General features: G+C 55.6%; 1 protein-coding gene across 6 annotated transcripts in view; it reads right to left on the bottom strand.

The window, feature by feature from the left end:
• Positions 1 to 20,573, bottom strand: part of CPSF1 (cleavage and polyadenylation specific factor 1) — a 465,036-nt gene that overhangs the window by 282,796 nt on the left and 161,667 nt on the right. For all 6 annotated transcript variants that reach the window (XM_063921055.1, XM_063921056.1, XM_063921060.1 and 3 more), the window contains one exon: positions 4,628 to 4,767. In XM_063921055.1, coding sequence (XP_063777125.1) covers positions 4,628 to 4,767 — 140 coding nt within the window. The remainder of the gene's footprint in view (positions 1 to 4,627; positions 4,768 to 20,573) is intronic.

Here is a 20,573-nt window from a genome sequence, read left to right as displayed (position 1 = left end):
GACAATGACACGCGTCACCCACATCCTGACATCACAGCACTAAGAGCCAGCCAGTGACAATGACACGCGTCACCCACATCCTGACTTCACAGCACTAAGAGCCAGCCAGTGACAATGACACGCGTCAGCCACATCCTGACATCACAGCACTAAGAGCCAGCCAGTGACAATGACACGCGTCACCCACATCCTGAGATCACAGCACTAAGAGCCAGCCAGTGACAATGACACGCGTCACCCACATCCTGACATCACAGCACTAAGAGCCAGCCAGTGACAGTGACACGCATCACCCACATCCTGAGATCACAGCACTAAGAGCCAGCCAGTGAAACGCGTCACCCACATCCTGAGATCACAGCACTAAGAGCCAGCCAGTGACAATGACACGCGTCACCCACATCCTGACATCACAGCACTAAGAGCCAGCCAGTGACAATGACACGCGTCACCCACATCCTGACATCACAGCACTAAGAGACAGCCAGTGACAATGACACGCGTCACCCACATCCCGACATCACAGCACTAAGAGCCAGCGACAATGACACGCGTCACCCACATCCTGACATCACAGCACTAAGAGCCAGTGACAATGACACGCATCACCCACATCCTGACTTCACAGCACTAAGAGCCAGCCAGTGACAATGACACGCGTCACCCACATCCTGACATCACAGCACTAAGAGCCAGCGACAATGACACGCGTCACCCACATCCTGACATCACAGCACTAAGAGCCAGCCAGTGACAATGACACGCGTCGCCTACATCCCGACATCACAGCACTAAGAGCCAGCCAGTGACAGTGACACGCGTCGCCCACATCCCGACATCACAGCACTAAGAGCCAGCCAGTGACAATGACACGCGTCACCCACATCCTGAGATCACAGCACTAAGACCCAGCCAGTGACAATAACACGCGTCACCCACATCCTGACATCACAGCACTAAGAGCCAGCCAGTGACACGCGTCACCGACATCACAGCACTAAGAGCCAGCCAGTGACAATGACACGCGTCACCCACATCCTGACATCACAGCACTAAGAGCCAGCCAGTGACAATGACACGCGTCACCCAAATCCTGAGATCACAGCACTAAGAGCCAGCCAGTGACAATGACACGCGTCGCCCAAATCCTTAGATCACAGCAATAAGAGCCAGCCAGTGACAATGACACGCGTCGCCCACATCCTGACATCACAGCACTAAGAGCCAGCTAGTGACAATGACACGCGTCACCCACATCCTGACATCACAGCACTAAGAGCCAGCCAGTGACACGCGTCACCCACATCCTGACATCACAGCACTAAAAGCCAGCCAGTGACAATGACACGCGTCACCCACATCCTGACATCACAGCACTAAGAGCCAGCCAGTGACAATGACACGCGTCACCCACATCCTGACATCACAGCACTAAGAGCCAGCCAGTGACAATGACACGCGTCACCCACATCCTGACTTCACAGCACTAAGAGCCAGCCAGTGACAATGACACGCGTCACCCACATCCTGAGATCACAGCACTAAGAACCAGCCAGTGACAATGACACGCATCGCCCACATCCTGACATCACAGCACTAAGAGCCAGCCAGTGACAATGACACGCGTCGCCCACATCCCGACATCACAGCACTAAGAGCCAGCCAGTGACAATGACACGCATCACCCACATCCTGACATCACAGCACTAAGAGCCAGCCAGTAACAATGACACGCATCACCCACATCCTGACATCACAGCACTAAGAGCCAGCCAGTGACAATGACACGCATCACCCACATCCTGAAATCACAGCACTAAGAGCCAGCCAGTGACACGCGTCACCCACATCCTGAGATCACAGCACTAAGAGCCAGCCAGTGACAATGACACGCGTCACCCACATCCCGACATCACAGCACTAAGAGCCAGCCAGTGACACGCGTCACCCACATCCTGACTTCACAGCACTAAGAGCCAGCCAGTGACAATGACACGCGTCGCCCACATCCCGACATCACAGCACTAAGAGCCAGCCAGTGACAATGACACGCGTCACCCACATCCTGAGATCACAGCACTAAGAGCCAGCCAGTGACAATGACACGCATCACCCACATCCTGACATCACAGAACTAAGAGCCAGCCAGTGACAATGACACGCGTCGCCCACATCCCGACATCACAGCACTAAGAGCCAGCCAGTGACAATGACACGCATCACCCACATCCTGACATCACAGCACTAAGAGCCAGCCAGTGACAATGACACGCATCACCCACATCCTGACATCACAGCACTAAGAGCCAGCCAGTGACAATGACACGCGTCACCCACATCCTGACATCACAGCACTAAGAGCCAGCCAGTGACAATGACACGCGTCACCCACATCCTGACATCACAGCACTAAGAGCCAGCCAGTGACAATGACACGCATCACCCACATCCTGACACCACAGCACTAAGAGCCAGCCAGTGACACGCGTCACCCACATCCTGACATCACAGCACTAAGAGCCAGCCAGTGACACGCGTCACCCACATCCTGAGATCACAGCACTAAGAGCCAGCCAGTGACAATGACACGCGTCACCCACATCCTGAGATCACAGCACTAAGAGCCAGCCAGTGACACGCGTCGCCCACATCCCGACATCACAGCACTAAGAGCCAGCCAGTGACAATGACACGCGTCACCCACATCCTGACATCACAGCACTAAGAGCCAGCCAGTGACACGCGTCACCCTCATCCTGAGATCACAGCACTAAGAGCCAGCCAGTGACAATGAAACGCGTCACCCACATCCCGACATCACAGGACTAAGAGCCAGCCAGTGACAGTGACACGCGTCACCCACATCCTGACATCACAGCACTAAGAGACAGCCAGTGACAATGACACGCGTCACCCACATCCTGACATCACAGCACTAAGAGCCAGCCAGTGACAATGACACGCGTCACCCACATCCTGACATCACAGCACTAAGAGCCAGCCAGTGACAATGACACGCATCACCCACATCCTGACATCACAGCACTAAGAGCCAGTGACAATGACACGCGTCACCCACATCCTGACATCACAGCACTAAGAGCCAGCCAGTGACAATGACACGCGTCACCCACATCCTGACATCACAGCACTAAGAGCCAGCCAGTGACAATGACACGCGTCACCCACATCCTGACATCACAGCACTAAGAGCCAGTGACAATGACACGCGTCACCCACATCCTGACTTCACAGCACTAAGAGCCAGCCAGTGACAGTGACAAGCGTTGCCCACATCCCATCACAGCACTAAGAGTCAGCCAGTGACAGTGACACGCGTCACCCACATCCCGACATCACAGCAATAAGAGCCAGCCAGTGACAATGACACGCGTCGCCTACATCCCGACATCACAGCACTAAGAGCCAGCCAGTGACAATGACACGCGTCGCCCACATCCCGACATCACAGCACTAAGAGCCAGCCAGTGACAATGACACGCGTCGCTTACATCCTGACATCACAGCACTAAGAGCCAGCCAGTGACAATGACACGCGTTGCCCACATCCTGACATCACAGCACTAAGAGTCAGCCAGTGACAATGACACGCGTTGCCCACATCCCGACATCACAGCACTAAGAGTCAGACAGTGACACGCGTCACCCACATCCCGACATCACAGCAATAAGAGCCAGCCAGTGACAATGACACGCGTCGCCCACATCCCGACATCACAGCACTAAGAGCCAGCCAGTGACAATGACACGCGTCACCCACATCCTGACATCACAGCACTAAGAGCCAGTGACAATGACACGCGTCACCCACATCCTGACTTCACAGCACTAAGAGTCAGCCAGTGACAGTGACACGCGTCACCCACATCCCGACATCACAGCAATAAGAGCCAGCCAGTGACAATGACACGCGTCGCCCACATCCCGACATCACAGCACTAAGAGCCAGCCAGTGACAATGACACGCGTCGCCCACATCCCGACATCACAGCACTAAGAGCCAGCCAGTGACAATGACACGCGTCGCCCGCATCCCGACATCACAGCACTAAGAGCCAGCCAGTGACAATGACACGTGTCACCCACATCCTGAGATCACAGCACTAAGAGCCAGCCAGTGACAATGACATCGCGTCACCCACATCCTGAGATCACAGCACTAAGAGCCAGCCAGTGACAATGACACGCGTCACCCACATCCTGAGATCACAGCACTAAGTGCCAGCCAGTGACAATGACACGCGTCACCCACATCCTGACATCACAGCACTAAGAGCCAGCCAGTGACAATGACACGCGTTGCCCACATCCTGACATCACAGCACTAAGAGTCAGACAGTGACACGCGTCACCCACATCCCGACATCACAGCACTAAGAGCCAGCCAGTGACAATGACATCGCGTCACCCACGTCCTGACATCACAGAATAATGTATACCACACACAAACACATTTCACAAATAGGATTGTCCACGCGTTATCGCTGGAATGTCCCTGGAGCTGAGCGATGCGTTACTGCGCTGTTATAAAGGGATAACACCTGTACACCCGCTGCACACCCGCTGGCGTATTTCCTGCGTATCGGAGACTCGGGATGTCACTTACCTATGGGTTTGGGGACAGCCAGGGCCTGGATACAGTCATAGGGTAAGCTGGAGAGGGACCAGATCACAGGATGCACCTTCTGAAGAATGTTCAATGAAATGGCCACAATGCTGCATGTGTCCTGACGTACCGCAACACGCCTAGAAACAGAGACAGCGCCGGTCAGCATGTCACCTTACCGCAACGTCTGGGAGCACAGGTCAGGACAGGAGAGAGAGAGCGCGAGACAAGAGAGGAGAGAGAGAGAGGCGACAAGAGAGGAGAGAGATGACCAGAGAGGAAAGAGACGACTAGAGAGGAGGGAGAGAGAGAGAGAGAGAGAGAGAGAGAGAGAGAGAGACGACCAGAGAGGAGAGAGAGAGAGAGACGACAAGAGAGGAGAGAGAGAGAGGAGAGAGAGAGAGACGACAAGAGAGAGACAAGAGAGAGACGACCAGAGAGACAAGAGAGAGGCGACAAGAGAGGAGAGAGAGACGACCAGAGAGGAGAGAGAGAGAGACGACCAGAGAGGAGAGAGAGAGACAACCAGAGAGGGGAGAGAGAGAGAGACGACCAGAGAGGGGGAAGAGAGAGAGAGAGAGACAACGAGAGGAGAGAGAGACGACCAGAGAGGGGAGAGAGAGACGACCAGAGAGGGGAGAGAGAGAGAGACGACCAGAGAGAAGAGAGAGAGAGAGACGACCAGAGAGGAGAGAGAGACGACCAGAGAGGAGAGAGAGACGACCAGAGAGGAGAGAGAGACGACCAGAGAGGAGAGAGAGAGACGACCAGAGAGGAGAGAGAGAGACGACCAGAGAGGAGAGAGAGAGACGACCAGAGAGGAGAGAGAGAGACGACCAGAGAGGAGAGAGAGAGACGACCAGAGAGGAGAGAGAGAGACGACCAGAGAGGGGAGAGAGACGACCAGAGAGAGAGAGAGACGACCAGAGAGGAGAGAGAGAGACGACCAGAGAGGGGAGAGAGACGACCAGAGAGGAGAGAGAGAGACGACCAGAGAGGAGAGAGAGAGACGACCAGAGAGGAGAGAGAGAGACGACCAGAGAGGGGAGAGAGACGACCAGAGAGGGGAGAGAGAGAGAGACGACCAGAGAGGGGAGAGAGAGAGAGACGACCAGAGAGGGGAGAGAGAGAGAGACGACCAGAGAGGGGAGAGAGAGAGAGAGACGACCAGAGAGGGGAGAGAGAGAGAGACGACCAGAGAGGGGAGAGAGAGAGAGACGACCAGAGAGGGGAGAGAGAGAGAGACGACCAGAGAGGGGAGAGAGAGACGACCAGAGAGGGGGGAGAGAGAGAGAGACGACCAGAGAGGGGGGAGAGAGAGAGAGACGACCAGAGAGGGGAGAGAGAGAGAGAGAGGCGACCAGAGAGGGGAGAGAGAGAGAGAGGCGACCAGAGAGGGGAGAGAGAGAGAGAGACGACCAGAGAGGGGAGAGAGAGAGAGAGAGAGAGACGACCAGAGAGGGGAGAGAGAGAGAGAGAGACGAACAGAGAGGGGAGAGAGAGAGAGAGACGACCAGAGAGGGGAGAGAGAGAGACGACCAGAGAGGGGAGAGAGAGAGAGAGAGAGAGACGACCAGAGAGGGGAGAGAGAGAGAGAGACGACCAGAGAGGGGAGAGAGAGAGAGAGACGACCAGAGAGGGGAGAGAGAGAGAGACGACCAGAGAGGGGAGAGAGAGAGAGACGACCAGAGAGGGGAGAGAGAGAGAGAAGACCAGAGAGGGGAGAGAGAGAGACGACCAGAGAGGGGAGAGAGAGAGACGACCAGAGAGGGTAGAGAGAGAGAGAGAGACGACCAGAGAGAAGAGAGAGAGAGAGAGACGACAAGAGAGGAGAGAGAGAGAGACGACCAGAGAGGGGAGAGAGAGAGACGACCAGAGAGGGGAGAGAGAGAGAGACAACCAGAGAGGGGGAAGAGAGAGAGAGAGAGAGAGACAACAAGAGAGGAGAGAGAGACGACCAGAGAGGAGAGAGAGAGACGACCAGAGAGGGGAGAGAGAGAGACGACCAGAGAGAAGAGAGAGAGAGAGAGACGACCAGAGAGGAGAGAGAGACTACCAGAGAGGAGAGAGAGACGACCAGAGAGGAGAGAGAGACGACCAGAGGAGAGAGAGACGACCAGAGGAGAGAGAGAGAGAGAGACGACCAGAGAGGAGAGAGAGAGAGAGACGACCAGAGAGGAGAGAGAGACGACCAGAGAGGAGAGAGAGAGACGACCAGAGAGGAGAGAGAGAGACGACCAGAGAGGAGAGAGAGAGACGACCAGAGAGGAGAGAGAGAGACGACCAGAGAGGAGAGAGAGAGACGACCAGAGAGGAGAGAGAGAGACGACCAGAGAGGAGAGAGAGAGAGACGACCAGAGAGGAGAGAGAGAGAGACGACCAGAGAGGAGAGAGAGAGAGAGAGACGACCAGAGAGGAGAGAGACGACCAGAGAGGAGAGAGAGAGAGACGACCAGAGAGGGGAGAGAGAGAGACGACCAGAGAGGAGAGAGGGCGAGAGAGAGACGACCAGAGAGGAGAGAGGGCGAGAGAGAGACGACCAGAGAGGAGAGAGAGACGACCAGAGAGGAGAGAGAGAGAGAGAGACGACCAGAGAGGAGAGAGAGAGAGACGACCAGAGAGGGAAGAGAGAGAGAGACGACCAGAGAGGAGAGAAAGAGACGATCGGAGAGGAGAGAGAGAGACAACGAGAGAGACGACCAGAGAAGAGAGAGAGAGACGACCAGAGAGAGAGAGAGAGAGAGAGAGAGAGAGAGACGACCAGAGAGGAGAGAGAGACGACCAGAGAGGAGAGAGAGCGAGACGAGGAGAGAGAAAGAGCGAGACGACCAGAGAGGAGAGAAAGCGAGACGACCAGAGAGGAGAGAGAGAGTGATGACCAGAGAGAAGAGAGAGAGAGACGACCAGAGAGGAGAGAGAGACGACCAGAGAGGAGAGAGAGAGAGAGACGACCAGAGAGGAGAGAGAGAGACGATCGGAGAGGAGAGAGAGAGACAACGAGAGAGACGACCAGAGAAGAGAGAGAGAGAGAGAGACGACCAGAGAGGAGAGAGAGAGAGACGACCAGAGAGGAGAGAAAGCGAGACGACCAGAGAGGAGAGAGAGAGAGAGACGACCAGAGAGGAGAGAGAGAGAGGGAGAGAGAGAGAGACGACCAGAGAGGAGAGAGAAAGACGACCAGAGAGGAGAGAGAGAAAGACGACCAGAGAGGAGAGAGAGAAAGACGACCAGAGAGGAGAGAGAGAGAGACGACCAGAGAGTAGAGAGAGCGAGACGACCAGAGATGAGAGAGAGAGACGACCAGAGAGGAGAGAGAGAGAGAGAGACGACCAGAGAGGAGAGAGAGACGACCAGAGAGGAGAGAGAGACGACCAGAGAGGAGAGAGAGCGAGACGAGGAGAGAGAAAGAGCGAGACGACCAGAGAGGAGAGAGAGCGAGACGACCAGAGAGGAGAGAGAAAGAGAGAGACGACCAGAGAGGAGAGAGAGGGAGAGAGAGAGAGAGAGAGAGAGACGACCAGAGAGGAGAGAGAGAGAGAGACGACCAGAGAGGAGAGAGAGACGACCAGAGAGGAGAGAGAGAGAGAGACGACCAGAGAGGAGAGAGAGACGACCAGAGAGGAGAGAGAGAGAGAGACGACCAGAGAGGAGAGAAAGACGACCAGAGAGGAGAGAGACGACCAGAGAGGAGAGAGAGCGAGACGAGGAGAGAGAGAGCGAGACGACCAGAGAGGAGAGAGAGAGACGACCAGAGAGGAGAGAGAGAGAGACGACCAGAGAGGAGAGAGAGAGAGACGACCAGAGAGGAGAGAGAGAGACACGACCAGAGAGGAGAGAGAGAGACACGACCAGAGAGGAGAGAGAGAGAGACGACCAGAGAGGAGAGAGAGAGAGAGACGACCAGAGAGGAGAGAGAGAGAGAGACGACCAGAGAGGAGAGAGAGAGAGAGACGACCAGAGATGAGAGAGAGAGAGAGAGAGACGACCAGAGATGAGAGAGAGAGAGAGAGACGACCAGAGATGAGAGAGAGAGAGAGAGACGACCAGAGAGGAGAGAGAGAGAGACGACCAGAGAGGAGAGAGAGAGAGAGAGACGACCAGAGAGGAGAGAGAGAGAGAGAGACGACCAGAGAGGAGAGAGAGAGAGACGACCAGAGAGGAGAGAGAGAGAGAGAGACGACCAGAGAGGAGAGAGAGAGACGACCAGAGAGGAGAGAGAGAGAGAGAGAGACGACCAGAGAGGAGAGAGAGAGAGAGAGAGACGACCAGAGAGGAGAGAGAGAGAGAGAGACGACCAGAGAGGAGAGAGAGAGACGACCAGAGAGGAGAGAGAGAGACGACCAGAGAGGAGAGAGAGAGACACGACCAGAGAGGAGAGAGAGAGAGAGACGACCAGAGAGGAGAGAGAGAGAGACGACCAGAGATGAGAGAGAGAGAGAGACGACCAGAGAGGAGAGAGAGAGACGACCAGAGAGGAGAGACAGACGACCAGAGAGGAGAGAGAGACGACCAGAGAGGAGAGAGAGACGACCAGAGAGGAGAGAGAGCGAGACGAGGAGAGAGAAAGAGCGAGACGACCAGAGAGGAGAGAGAGCGAGACGATCAGAGAGGAGAGAGAAAGAGAGAGACGACCAGAGAGGAGAGAGAGAGAGGGAGAGAGAGAGAGAGAGACGACCAGAGAGGAGAGAGAGAAAGACGACCAGAGAGGAGAGAGAGAGAGACGACCAGAGATGAGAGAGAGAGAGAGAGAGACGACCAGAGATGAGAGAGAGAGAGAGAGACGACCAGAGATGAGAGAGAGAGAGAGAGACGACCAGAGAGGAGAGAGAGAGAGACGACCAGAGAGGAGAGAGAGAGAGAGAGACGACCAGAGAGGAGAGAGAGAGAGAGAGACGACCAGAGAGGAGAGAGAGAGAGACGACCAGAGAGGAGAGAGAGAGAGAGAGAGAGAGAGAGAGAGAGAGACGACCAGAGAGGAGAGAGAGAGACGACCAGAGAGGAGAGAGAGAGAGAGAGAGACGACCAGAGAGGAGAGAGAGAGAGAGAGAGACGACCAGAGAGGAGAGAGAGAGAGAGAGAGACGACCAGAGAGGAGAGAGAGAGAGAGAGACGACCAGAGAGGAGAGAGAGAGACGACCAGAGAGGAGAGAGAGAGACGACCAGAGAGGAGAGAGAGAGACACGACCAGAGAGGAGAGAGAGAGAGAGACGACCAGAGAGGAGAGAGAGAGAGACGACCAGAGATGAGAGAGAGAGAGAGACGACCAGAGAGGAGAGAGAGAGACGACCAGAGAGGAGAGACAGACGACCAGAGAGGAGAGAGAGACGACCAGAGAGGAGAGAGAGACGACCAGAGAGGAGAGAGAGCGAGACGAGGAGAGAGAAAGAGCGAGACGACCAGAGAGGAGAGAGAGCGAGACGATCAGAGAGGAGAGAGAAAGAGAGAGACGACCAGAGAGGAGAGAGAGAGAGGGAGAGAGAGAGAGAGAGACGACCAGAGAGGAGAGAGAGAAAGACGACCAGAGAGGAGAGAGAGAGAGACGACCAGAGAGGAGAGAGAGAGAGACGACCAGAGAGGAGAGAAAGACGACAAGAGAGGAGAGAGACGACCAGAGAGGAGAGAGAGCGAGACGAGGAGAGAGAGAGCGAGACGACCAGAGAGGAGAGAGAAAGCGAGACGACCAGAGAGGAGAGAGAGAGACACGACCAGAGAGGAGAGAGAGAGACACGACCAGAGAGGAGAGAGAGAGAGAGACGACCAGAGAGGAGAGAGAGAAAGAGACGACCAGAGAGGAGAGAGAGAGAGAGAGACGACCAGAGAGGAGAGAGAGAGAGAGACGACCAGAGAGGAGAGAGAGAGAGACCAGAGAGGAGAGAGGGCGAGAGAGAGACGACCAGAGAGGAGAGAGAGCGAGACGACCAGAGAGGAGAGAGAGAGAGAGAGAGACGACCAGAGAGGAGAGAGAAAGAGAGAGACGACCAGAGAGGAGAGAGAGAGAGGGAGAGAGAGAGAGAGAGAGACGACCAGAGAGGAGAGAGAGAAAGACGACCAGAGAGGAGAGAGAGAAAGACGACCAGAGAGGAGAGAGAGAGAGAGACGACCAGAGAGGAGAGAGAGCGAGACGACCAGAGAGGAGAGAGAGAGGCGACCAGAGAGGAGAGAGAGAGAGAGAGGCGACCAGAGAGGAGAGAGAGAGAGAGACGACCAGAGAGGAGAGAGAGAGAGACCAGAGAGGAGAGAGGGCGAGAGAGAGACGACCAGAGAGGAGAGAGAGACGACCAGAGAGGAGAGAGACGACCAGAGAGGAGAGAGAGAGAGAGACGACCAGAGAGGGAAGAGAGAGAGAGACGACCAGAGAGGGAAGAGAGAGAGAGACGACCAGAGAGGGAAGAGAGAGAGACGAACAGAGAGGGGAGAGAGAGTGATGACCAGAGAGAAGAGAGAGAGAGAGACGACCAGAGAGGAGAGAGAGACGACCAGAGAGGAGAGAGAGAGAGAGACGATCGGAGAGGAGAGAGAGAGACAACGAGAGAGACGACCAGAGAAGAGAGAGAGAGAGACGACCAGAGAGGAGAGAGAGAGAGAGAGAGACGACCAGAGAGGAGAGAGAGACGACCAGAGAGGAGAGAGAGACGACCAGAGAGGAGAGAGAGCGAGACGAGGAGAGAGAAAGAGCGAGACGACCAGAGAGGAGAGAAAGCGAGACGACCAGAGAGGAGAGAGAGAGAGAGACGACCAGAGAGGAGAGGGAGAGAGAGAGAGAGAGAGAGAGAGAGACGACCAGAGAGGAGAAAGACGACCAGAGAGGAGAGAGAGAAAGACGACCAGAGAGGAGAGAGAGAGAGACGACCAGAGAGTAGAGAGAGAGAGACGACCAGAGAGTAGAGAGAGACGACCAGAGAGTAGAGAGAGACGACCAGAGAGGAGAGAGAGCGAGACGACCAGAGAGGAGAGAGAGCGAGACGACCAGAGATGAGAGAGAGAGACGACCAGAGAGGAGAGAGAGAGAGAGAGAGACGACCAGAGAGGAGAGAGAGACGACCAGAGAGGAGAGAGAGACGACCAGAGAGGAGAGAGAGCGAGACGAGGAGAGAGAAAGAGCGAGACGACCAGAGAGGAGAGAAAGCGAGACGACCAGAGAGGAGAGAGAGAGAGAGACGACCAGAGAGGAGAGGGAGAGAGAGAGAGAGAGAGAGACGACCAGAGAGGAGAGAGAAAGACGACCAGAGAGGAGAGAGAGAAAGACGACCAGAGAGGAGAGAGAGAGAGACGACCAGAGAGTAGAGAGAGAGAGACGACCAGAGAGTAGAGAGAGACGACCAGAGAGTAGAGAGAGACGACCAGAGAGGAGAGAGAGCAAGACGACCAGAGAGGAGAGAGAGCGAGACGACCAGAGATGAGAGAGAGAGACGACCAGAGAGGAGAGAGAGAGAGAGACGACCAGAGAGGAGAGAGAGACGACCAGAGAGGAGAGAGAGACGACCAGAGAGGAGAGAGAGACGACCAGAGAGGAGAGAGAGACGACCAGAGAGGAGAGAGAGCGAGACGAGGAGAGAGAAAGAGCGAGACGACCAGAGAGGATAGAGAGCGAGACGACCAGAGAGGAGAGAGAGACGACCAGAGAGGAGAGAGAAAGAGAGAGACGACCAGAGAGGAGAGAGAGGGAGAGAGAGAGAGAGAGAGAGAGACGACCAGAGAGGAGAGAGAGAGAGAGACGACCAGAGAGGAGAGAGAGAGAGAGACGACCAGAGAGGAGAGAGAGACGACCAGAGAGGAGAGAAAGACGACCAGAGAGGAGAGAGACGACCAGAGAGGAGAGAGACGACCAGAGAGGAGAGAGACGACCAGAGAGGAGAGAGACGACCAGAGAGGAGAGAGAGCGAGACGAGGAGAGAGTAGAGAGAGAGAGACGACCAGAGAGGAGAGAGAGAGAGACGACCAGAGAGGAGAGAAAGACGACCAGAGAGGAGAGAAAGACGACCAGAGAGGAGAGAAAGACGAACAGAGAGGAGAGAGACGACCAGAGAGGAGAGAGAGACGACCAGAGAGGAGAGAGAGAGCGAGACGACCAGAGAGGAGAGAGAGCGAGACGACCAGAGAGGAGAGAGAGAGAGACGACCAGAGAGGAGAGAGAGACAGAGACGACCAGAGAGGAGAGAAAGACGACCAGAGAGGAGAGAGACGACCAGAGAGGAGAGAGAGCGAGACGACCAGAGAGGAGAGAGAGCGAGACGACCAGAGAGGAGAGAGAGAGAGAGAGACGACCAGAGAGGAGAGAGAGAGAGAGAGACGACCAGAGAGGAGAGAGAGAGAGAGAGACGACCAGAGAGGAGAGAGCGAGACGACCAGAGAGGAGAGAGAGAGAGCGCGAGACGACCAGAGAGGAGAGAGAGAGAGAGACGACCAGAGAGGAGAGAGAGAGAGAGAGACGACCAGAGAGGAGAGAGAGAGAGAGAGACGACCAGAGAGGAGAGAGAGAGACACGACCAGAGAGAGAGACAACGAGAGAGACGACCAGAGAGAGAGAGAGAGAGAGACGACCAGAGATGAGAGAGAGAGACGACCAGAGAGGAGAGAGAGAGACGACCAGAGAGGAGAGAGAGAGACGACCAGAGAGGAGAGAGAGACGACCAGAGAGAGAGACGACCAGAGAGGAGAGAGAGCGAGACGAGGAGAGAGAAAGAGCGAGACGACCAGAGAGGAGAGAGAGCGAGACGACCAGAGAGGAGAGAGAGAGAGAGAGAGACGACCAGAGAGGAGAGAGAAAGAGAGAGACGACCAGAGAGGAGAGAGAGAGAGGGAGAGAGAGAGAGAGAGAGACGACCAGAGAGGAGAGAGAGAAAGACGACCAGAGAGGAGAGAGAGAAAGACGACCAGAGAGGAGAGAGAGAGAGAGACGACCAGAGAGGAGAGAGAGCGAGACGACCAGAGAGGAGAGAGAGAGGCGACCAGAGAGGAGAGAGAGAGAGAGAGGCGACCAGAGAGGAGAGAGAGCGAGACGACCAGAGAGGAGAGAGAGCGCGAGACGACCAGAGAGGAGAGAGAGCGCGAGACGACCAGAGAGGAGAGATAGACGACCAGAGAGGAGAGAGAGAGAGATAGACGACCAGAGAGGAGAGAGAGAAGAGAGAGAGAGAGAGACGACAAGAGAGGAGAGAGAGACGACCAGAGAGAGAGAGACGACCAGACAGGAGAGAGAGACGACCAGAGAGGAGAGAGAGACGACCAGAGAGGAGGGAGAGAGACGACCAGAGAGGAGAGAGAGACGACCAGAGAGGAGAGAGAGACGACCAGAGAGGAGAGAGAGACGACCAGAGAGGAGAGAGACGACCAGAGAGGAGAGAGAGAGACGACCAGAGAGGAGAGAGAGAGAGAGACGACCAGAGAGGAGAGAGAGAGAGACGACCAGAGAGGAGAGAGAGAGACGACCAGAGAGGAGAGAGAGAGACGACCAGAGAGGAGAGAGAGAGACGACCAGAGAGGAGAGAGAGAAGAGAGAGAGAGAGAGAGACGACAAGAGAGGAGAGAGAGACGACCAGAGGAGAGAGAGAGACGACCAGAGGAGAGAGAGAGACGACCAGAGAGGAGAGAGAGAGAGAGAGAGACGACCAGAGAGGAGAGAGAGAGAGAGACGACCAGAGAGGAGAGAGAGAGAGAGACGACCAGAGAGGAGAGAGAGAGACGACCAGAGAGGAGAGAGAGAGACGACCAGAGAGGAGAGAGAGAGACGACCAGAGAGGAGAGAGAGAGAGACGACCAGAGAGGAAAGAGAGAGACGACCAGAGAGGAAAGAGAGAGACGACCAGAGAGGAAAGAGAGAGACGACCAGAGAGGAGAGAGAGAGACGACCAGAGAGGAGAGAGAGAGACGACCAGAGAGGAGAGAGAGAGACGACCAGAGAGGAGAGAGAGAGAGACGACCAGAGAGGAGAGAGAAAGAGAGAGACGACCAGAGAGGAGAGAGAGAGACGACAAGAGAGGAGAGAGAGAGAGAGACGACCAGAGAGGAGAGAATGAGACGACCAGAGAGAAGAGAGAGCGAGAGAGAGACGACCAGAGAGGAAAGAGAGACGACCAGAGAGGAGAGAGAGAGAGAGACGACCAGAGAGGGAAGAGAGAGAAAGACGACCAGAGAGGGAAGAGAGAGAGACGAACAGAGAGGGGAGAGAGAGTGATGACCAGAGAGAAGAGAGAGAGAGAGACGACCAGAGAGGGGAGAGAGAGATGACCAAAGAGGGGGGAGAGAGAGAGAGAGAGACGACCAGAGAGGAGAGACGACCAGAGAGGAGAGAGGACCAGAGAGGAGAGACGACCAGAGAGGAGAGAGAGAGACGACCAGAGAGGAGAGAGAGAGACGACCAGAGAGGAGAGAGACAACGAGAGAGACGACCAGAGAGGAGAGAGAGAGAGAAGACCAGAGATGAGAGAGAGAGAGAGACGACCAGAGAGGAGAGAGAGAGACGACCAGAGAGGAGAGAGAGAGAGAGAGACGACCAGAGAGGAGAGAGAGACGACCAGAGAGGAGAGAGAGACGACCAGAGAGGAGAGAGAGACGACCAGAGAGGAGAGAGAGCGAGACGAGGAGAGAGAAAGAGCGAGACGACCAGAGAGGAGAGAGAGCGAGACGACCAGAGAGGAGAAAGAGAGAGACGACCAGAGAGGAGAGAGAGAGAGGGAGAGAGAGAGAGAGACGACCAGAGAGGAGAGAGAGAAAGACGACCAGAGAGGAGAAAGAGAGACGACCAGAGAGTAGAGAGAGAGAGACGACCAGAGAGTAGAGAGAGAGAGACGACCAGAGAGTAGAGAGAGAGAGACGACCAGAGAGGAGAGAGAGAGAGACGACCAGAGAGGAGAGAGAGAGAGACGACCAGAGAGGAGAGAGAGAGAGACGACCAGAGAGGAGAGAGAGAGAGACGACCAGAGAGGAGAGAAAGACGACCAGAGAGGAGAGAAAGACGAACAGAGAGGAGAGAGACGACCAGAGAGGAGAGAGACGACCAGAGAGGAGAGAGAGAGCGAGACGACCAGAGAGGAGAAAGAGCGAGACGACCAGAGAGGAGAGAGAGAGAGAGAGAGACGACCAGAGAGGAGAGAGAGCGCGAGACGACCAGAGAGGAGAGAGAGCGCGAGACGACCAGAGAGGAGAGAGAGACGACCAGAGAGGAGAGAGAGAGAGACGACCAGAGGAGAGAGAGAGACGACCAGAGAGGAGAGAGAGAGAGACGACCAGAGAGGAGAGAGAGAGACACGACCAGAGAGGAGAGAGAGAGACACGACCAGAGAGGAGAGAGATAGAGACGACCAGAGATGAGAGAGAGAGAGACGACCAGAGAGGAGAGAGAGAGACGACCAGAGAGGAGAGAGAGAGAGACGACCAGAGAGGAGAGAGAGAGAGCGAGACGACCAGAGAGGAGAGAGAGAGAGAGAGACGACCAGAGAGGAGAGAGAGAGAGAGAGAGACGACCAGAGAGGAGAGAGAGAGAGAGAGAGACGACCAGAGAGGAGAGAGAGAGACACGACCAGAGAGAGAGACAACGAGAGAGACGACCAGAGAGGAGAGAGAGAGAGACGACCAGAGATGAGAGAGAGAGACGACCAGAGAGGAGAGAGAGAGAGAGAGACGACCAGAGAGGAGAGAGAGACGACCAGAGAGGAGAGAGAGACGACCAGAGAGGAGAGAGAGCGAGACGAGGAGAGAGAAAGAGCGAGACGACCAGAGAGGAGAGAGAGCGAGACGACCAGAGAGGAGAGAGAGAGAGAGAGACGACCAGAGAGGAGAGAGAGAGAGACGACCAGAGAGGAGAGAGAGAGAGGGAGAGAGAGAGAGAGACGACCAGAGAGGAGAGAGAGAAAGACGACCAGAGAGGAGAGAGAGAGAGACGACCAGAGAGGAGAGAGAGAGAGACGACCAGAGAGGAGAGAAAGACGACCAGAGAGGAGAGAGAGACGACCAGAGATGAGAGAGAGAGAGAGACGACCAGAGAGGAGAGAGAGAGAGAGACGACCAGAGAGGAGAGAGACGACCAGAGAGGAGAGAGAGATGACCAGAGAGGGGAGAGAGCGAGACGAGGAGAGAGAAAGAGCGAGACGACCAGAGAGGAGAGAGAGCGAGACGACCAGAGAGGAGAGAGAGAGAGAGACGACCAGAGAGAGAGAGAGAGAGACGACCAGAGAGGAGAGAGAGAGACCAGAGAGGAGAAAGAGAGAGGGAGAGAGAGAGAGAGACGACCAGAGAGGAGAGAGAGAAAGACGACCAGAGAGGAGAGAGAGAGAGACGACCAGAGAGGAGAGAGAGAGAGACGACCAGAGAGGAGAGAGACGACCAGAGAGGAGAGAGAGCGAGACGAGGAGAGAGAGAGCGAGACGACCAGAGAGGAGAGAGAGAGAGCGAGACGACCAGAGAGGAGAGAGAGAGAGAGAGAGACGACCAGAGAGGAGAGAGAGAGACGACCAGAGAGGAGAGAGAGAGACGACCAGAGAGGAGAGAGAGAGACACGACCAGAGAGGAGAGAGAGAGACACGACCAGAGAGGAGAGAGAGCGACGACCAGAGAGGAGAGAGAGCGACGACCAGAGAGGAGAGAGAGAGAGATACGACCAGAGAGGAGAGAGAGAGAGAGATACGACCAGAGAGGAGAGAGAGAGAGAGATACGACCAGAGAGGAGAGAGAGAGAGACGACCAGAGAGGAGAGAGAGAGAGACGACCAGAGAGGAGAGAGAGCGAGACGACCAGAGAGGAGAGAGAGCGAGACGACCAGAGAGGAGAGAGAGAGGCGACCAGAGAGGAGAGAGACAGAGAGAGAGGCGACCAGAGAGGAGAGAGAGCGAGACGACCAGAGAGGAGAGAGAGCGCGAGACGACCAGAGAGGAGAGAGAGCGCGAGACGACCAGAGAGGAGAGAGAGCGCGAGACGACCAGAGAGGAGAGAGAGACGACCAGAGAGGAGAGAGAGAGAGATAGACGACCAGAGAGGAGAGAGAGAGAGATAGACGACCAGAGAGGAGAGAGAGAAGAGAGAGAGAGACGACAAGAGAGGAGAGAGAGACGACCAGAGGAGAGAGAGAGACGACCAGAGGAGAGAGAGAGACGACCAGAGGAGAGAGAGAGACGACCAGAGGAGAGAGAGAGACGACCAGAGAGGAGAGAGAGACGACCAGAGAGGAGAGAGAGACGACCAGAGAGGAGAGAGAGACGACCAGAGAGGAGAGAGAGACGACCAGAGAGGAGGGAGAGAGACGACCAGAGACGACCAGAGAGGAGAGAGAGAGACGACCAGAGAGGAGAGAGAGAGACGACCAGAGAGGAGAGAGAGAGACGACCAGAGAGGAGAGAGAGAGACGACCAGAGAGGAGAGAGAGAGACGACCAGAGAGGAGAGAGAGAGACGACCAGAGAGGAGAGAGAGAGACGACCAGAGAGGAGAGAGAGAAGAGAGAAAGAGAGAGAGAGACGAAAAGAGAGGAGAGAGAGACGACCAGAGGAGAGAGAGAGACGACCAGAGAGGAGAGAGAGAGAGAGAGAGACGACCAGAGAGGAGAGAGAGAGAGAGAGAGACGACCAGAGAGGAGAGAGAGAGAGAGAGACGACCAGAGAGGAGAGAGAGAGAGAGAGACGACCAGAGAGGAGAGAGAGAGACGACCAGAGAGGAGAGAGAGACGACCAGAGAGAGAGAGAGACGACCAGAGAGGAGAGAGAAAGAGAGAGAGACGACCAGAGAGGAGAGAGAGAGACGACCAGAGAGGAGAGAGAGAGAGAGAGAGACGACCAGAGAGGAGAGAGAGACGACCAGAGAGGAGAGAGAGAGAGACGACCAGAGAGGAGAGAGAGAGACGACCAGAGAGGAGAGAGAGCGAGAGAGAGACGACCAGAGAGGAGAGAGAGACGACCAGAGAGGAGAGAGAGAGAGAGACGACCAGAGAGGGAAGAGAGAGAGAGACGACCAGAGAGGGAAGAGAGAGAGAGACGACCAGAGAGGGAAGAGAGAGAGACGAACAGAGAGGGGAGAGAGAGAGACGAACAGAGAGGGGAGAGAGAGTGATGACCAGAGAGAAGAGAGAGAGAGACGACCAGAGAGGGGAGAGAGAGACGACCAAAGAGGGGGGAGAGAGAGAGAGAGAGAGAGACGACCAGAGAGGAGAGACGACCAGAGAGTAGAGAGAGAGAGAGACGACCAGAGAGGAGAGAGAGAGACGACCAGAGAGGAGAGAGAGAGACAACGAGAGAGACGACCAGAGAGGAGAGAGAGAGACGACCAGAGAGATGAGAGAGAGAGAGACGACCAGAGAGGAGAGAGAGAGAGAGAGACGACCAGAGGGGAGAGAGAGAGAGAGAGAGACGACCAGAGAGGAGAGAGAGAGACGACCAGAGAGGAGAGAGAGACGACCAGAGAGGAGAGAGAGAGAGACGACCAGAGAGGAGAGAGAGACGACCAGAGAGGAGAGAGAGACGACCAGAGAGGAGAGAGAGCGAGACGAGGAGAGAGAAAGAGCGAGACGACCAGAGAGGAGAGAGAGCGAGACGACCAGAGAGGAGAGAGAAAGAGAGACGACCAGAGAGGAGAGAGAAAGAGAGAGACGACCAGAGAGGAGAGAGAGAGAGGGAGAGAGAGAGAGAGAGACGACCAGAGAGGAGAGAGAGAGAGACGACCAGAGAGGAGAGAGAGAAAGACGACCAGAGAGGAGAGAGAGAGACGACCAGAGAGGAGAGAGAGAGAGACGACCAGAGAGGAGAGAGACGACCAGAGAGGAGAGAGAGCGAGACGAGGAGAGAGAGAGCGAGACGACCAGAGAGGAGAGAGAGAGAGAGAGACGACCAGAGAGGAGAGAGAGAGAGAGAGAGAGACGACCAGAGAGGAGAGAGAGAGACGACCAGAGAGGAGAGAGAGAGACGACCAGAGAGGAGAGAGAGAGACACGACCAGAGAGGAGAGAGAGAGAGCGACGACCAGAGAGGAGAGAGAGAGAGACGACCAGAGAGGAGAGAGAGAGACGACCAGAGAGGAGAGAGAGAGAGAGAGAGATACGACCAGAGAGGAGAGAGAGAGAGAGATACGACCAGAGAGGAGAGAGAGAGAGAGATACGACCAGAGAGGAGAGAGAGACGACCAGAGAGGAGAGAGAGAGAGACGACCAGAGAGGAGAGAGAGCGAGACGACCAGAGAGGAGAGAGAGCGAGACGACCAGAGAGGAGAGAGAGAGGCGACCAGAGAGGAGAGAGACAGAGAGAGAGGCGACCAGAGAGGAGAGAGAGCGAGACGACCAGAGAGGAGAGAGAGCGCGAGACGACCAGAGAGGAGAGAGAGCGCGAGACGACCAGAGAGGAGAGAGAGCGCGAGACGACCAGAGAGGAGAGAGAGACGACCAGAGAGGAGAGAGAGACGACCAGAGAGGAGAGAGAGAGAGATAGACGACCAGAGAGGAGAGAGAGAGAGATAGACGACCAGAGAGGAGAGAGAGAAGAGAAAGAGAGAGAGACGACAAGAGAGGAGAGAGAGACGACCAGAGGAGAGAGAGAGACGACCAGAGGAGAGAGAGAGACGACCAGAGGAGAGAGAGAGACGACCAGAGGAGAGAGAGAGACGACCAGAGAGGAGAGAGAGACGACCAGAGAGGAGAGAGAGACGACCAGAGAGGAGAGAGAGACGACCAGAGAGGAGAGAGAGACGACCAGAGAGGAGAGAGAGACGACCAGAGAGGACCAGAGAGGAGAGAGACGACCAGAGAGGACCAGAGAGGAGAGAGAGAGACGACCAGAGAGGAGAGAGAGAGACGACCAGAGAGGAGAGAGAGAGACGACCAGAGAGGAGAGAGAGAGACGACCAGAGAGGAGAGAGAGAGACGACCAGAGAGGAGAGAGAGAAGAGAGAAAGAGAGAGAGAGACGACGAGAGGAGAGAGAGACGACCAGAGGAGAGAGAGAGACGACCAGAGGAGAGAGAGAGACGACCAGAG

The sequence above is a fragment of the Pseudophryne corroboree genome, chromosome 5, assembly GCF_028390025.1.
Source record: "Pseudophryne corroboree isolate aPseCor3 chromosome 5, aPseCor3.hap2, whole genome shotgun sequence".
NCBI lineage: Eukaryota > Metazoa > Chordata > Amphibia > Anura > Myobatrachidae > Pseudophryne > Pseudophryne corroboree.
The sequence above is the reverse complement of the archived record's forward strand: the minus strand, read 5'-3'. Positions and strand labels throughout refer to the sequence as shown.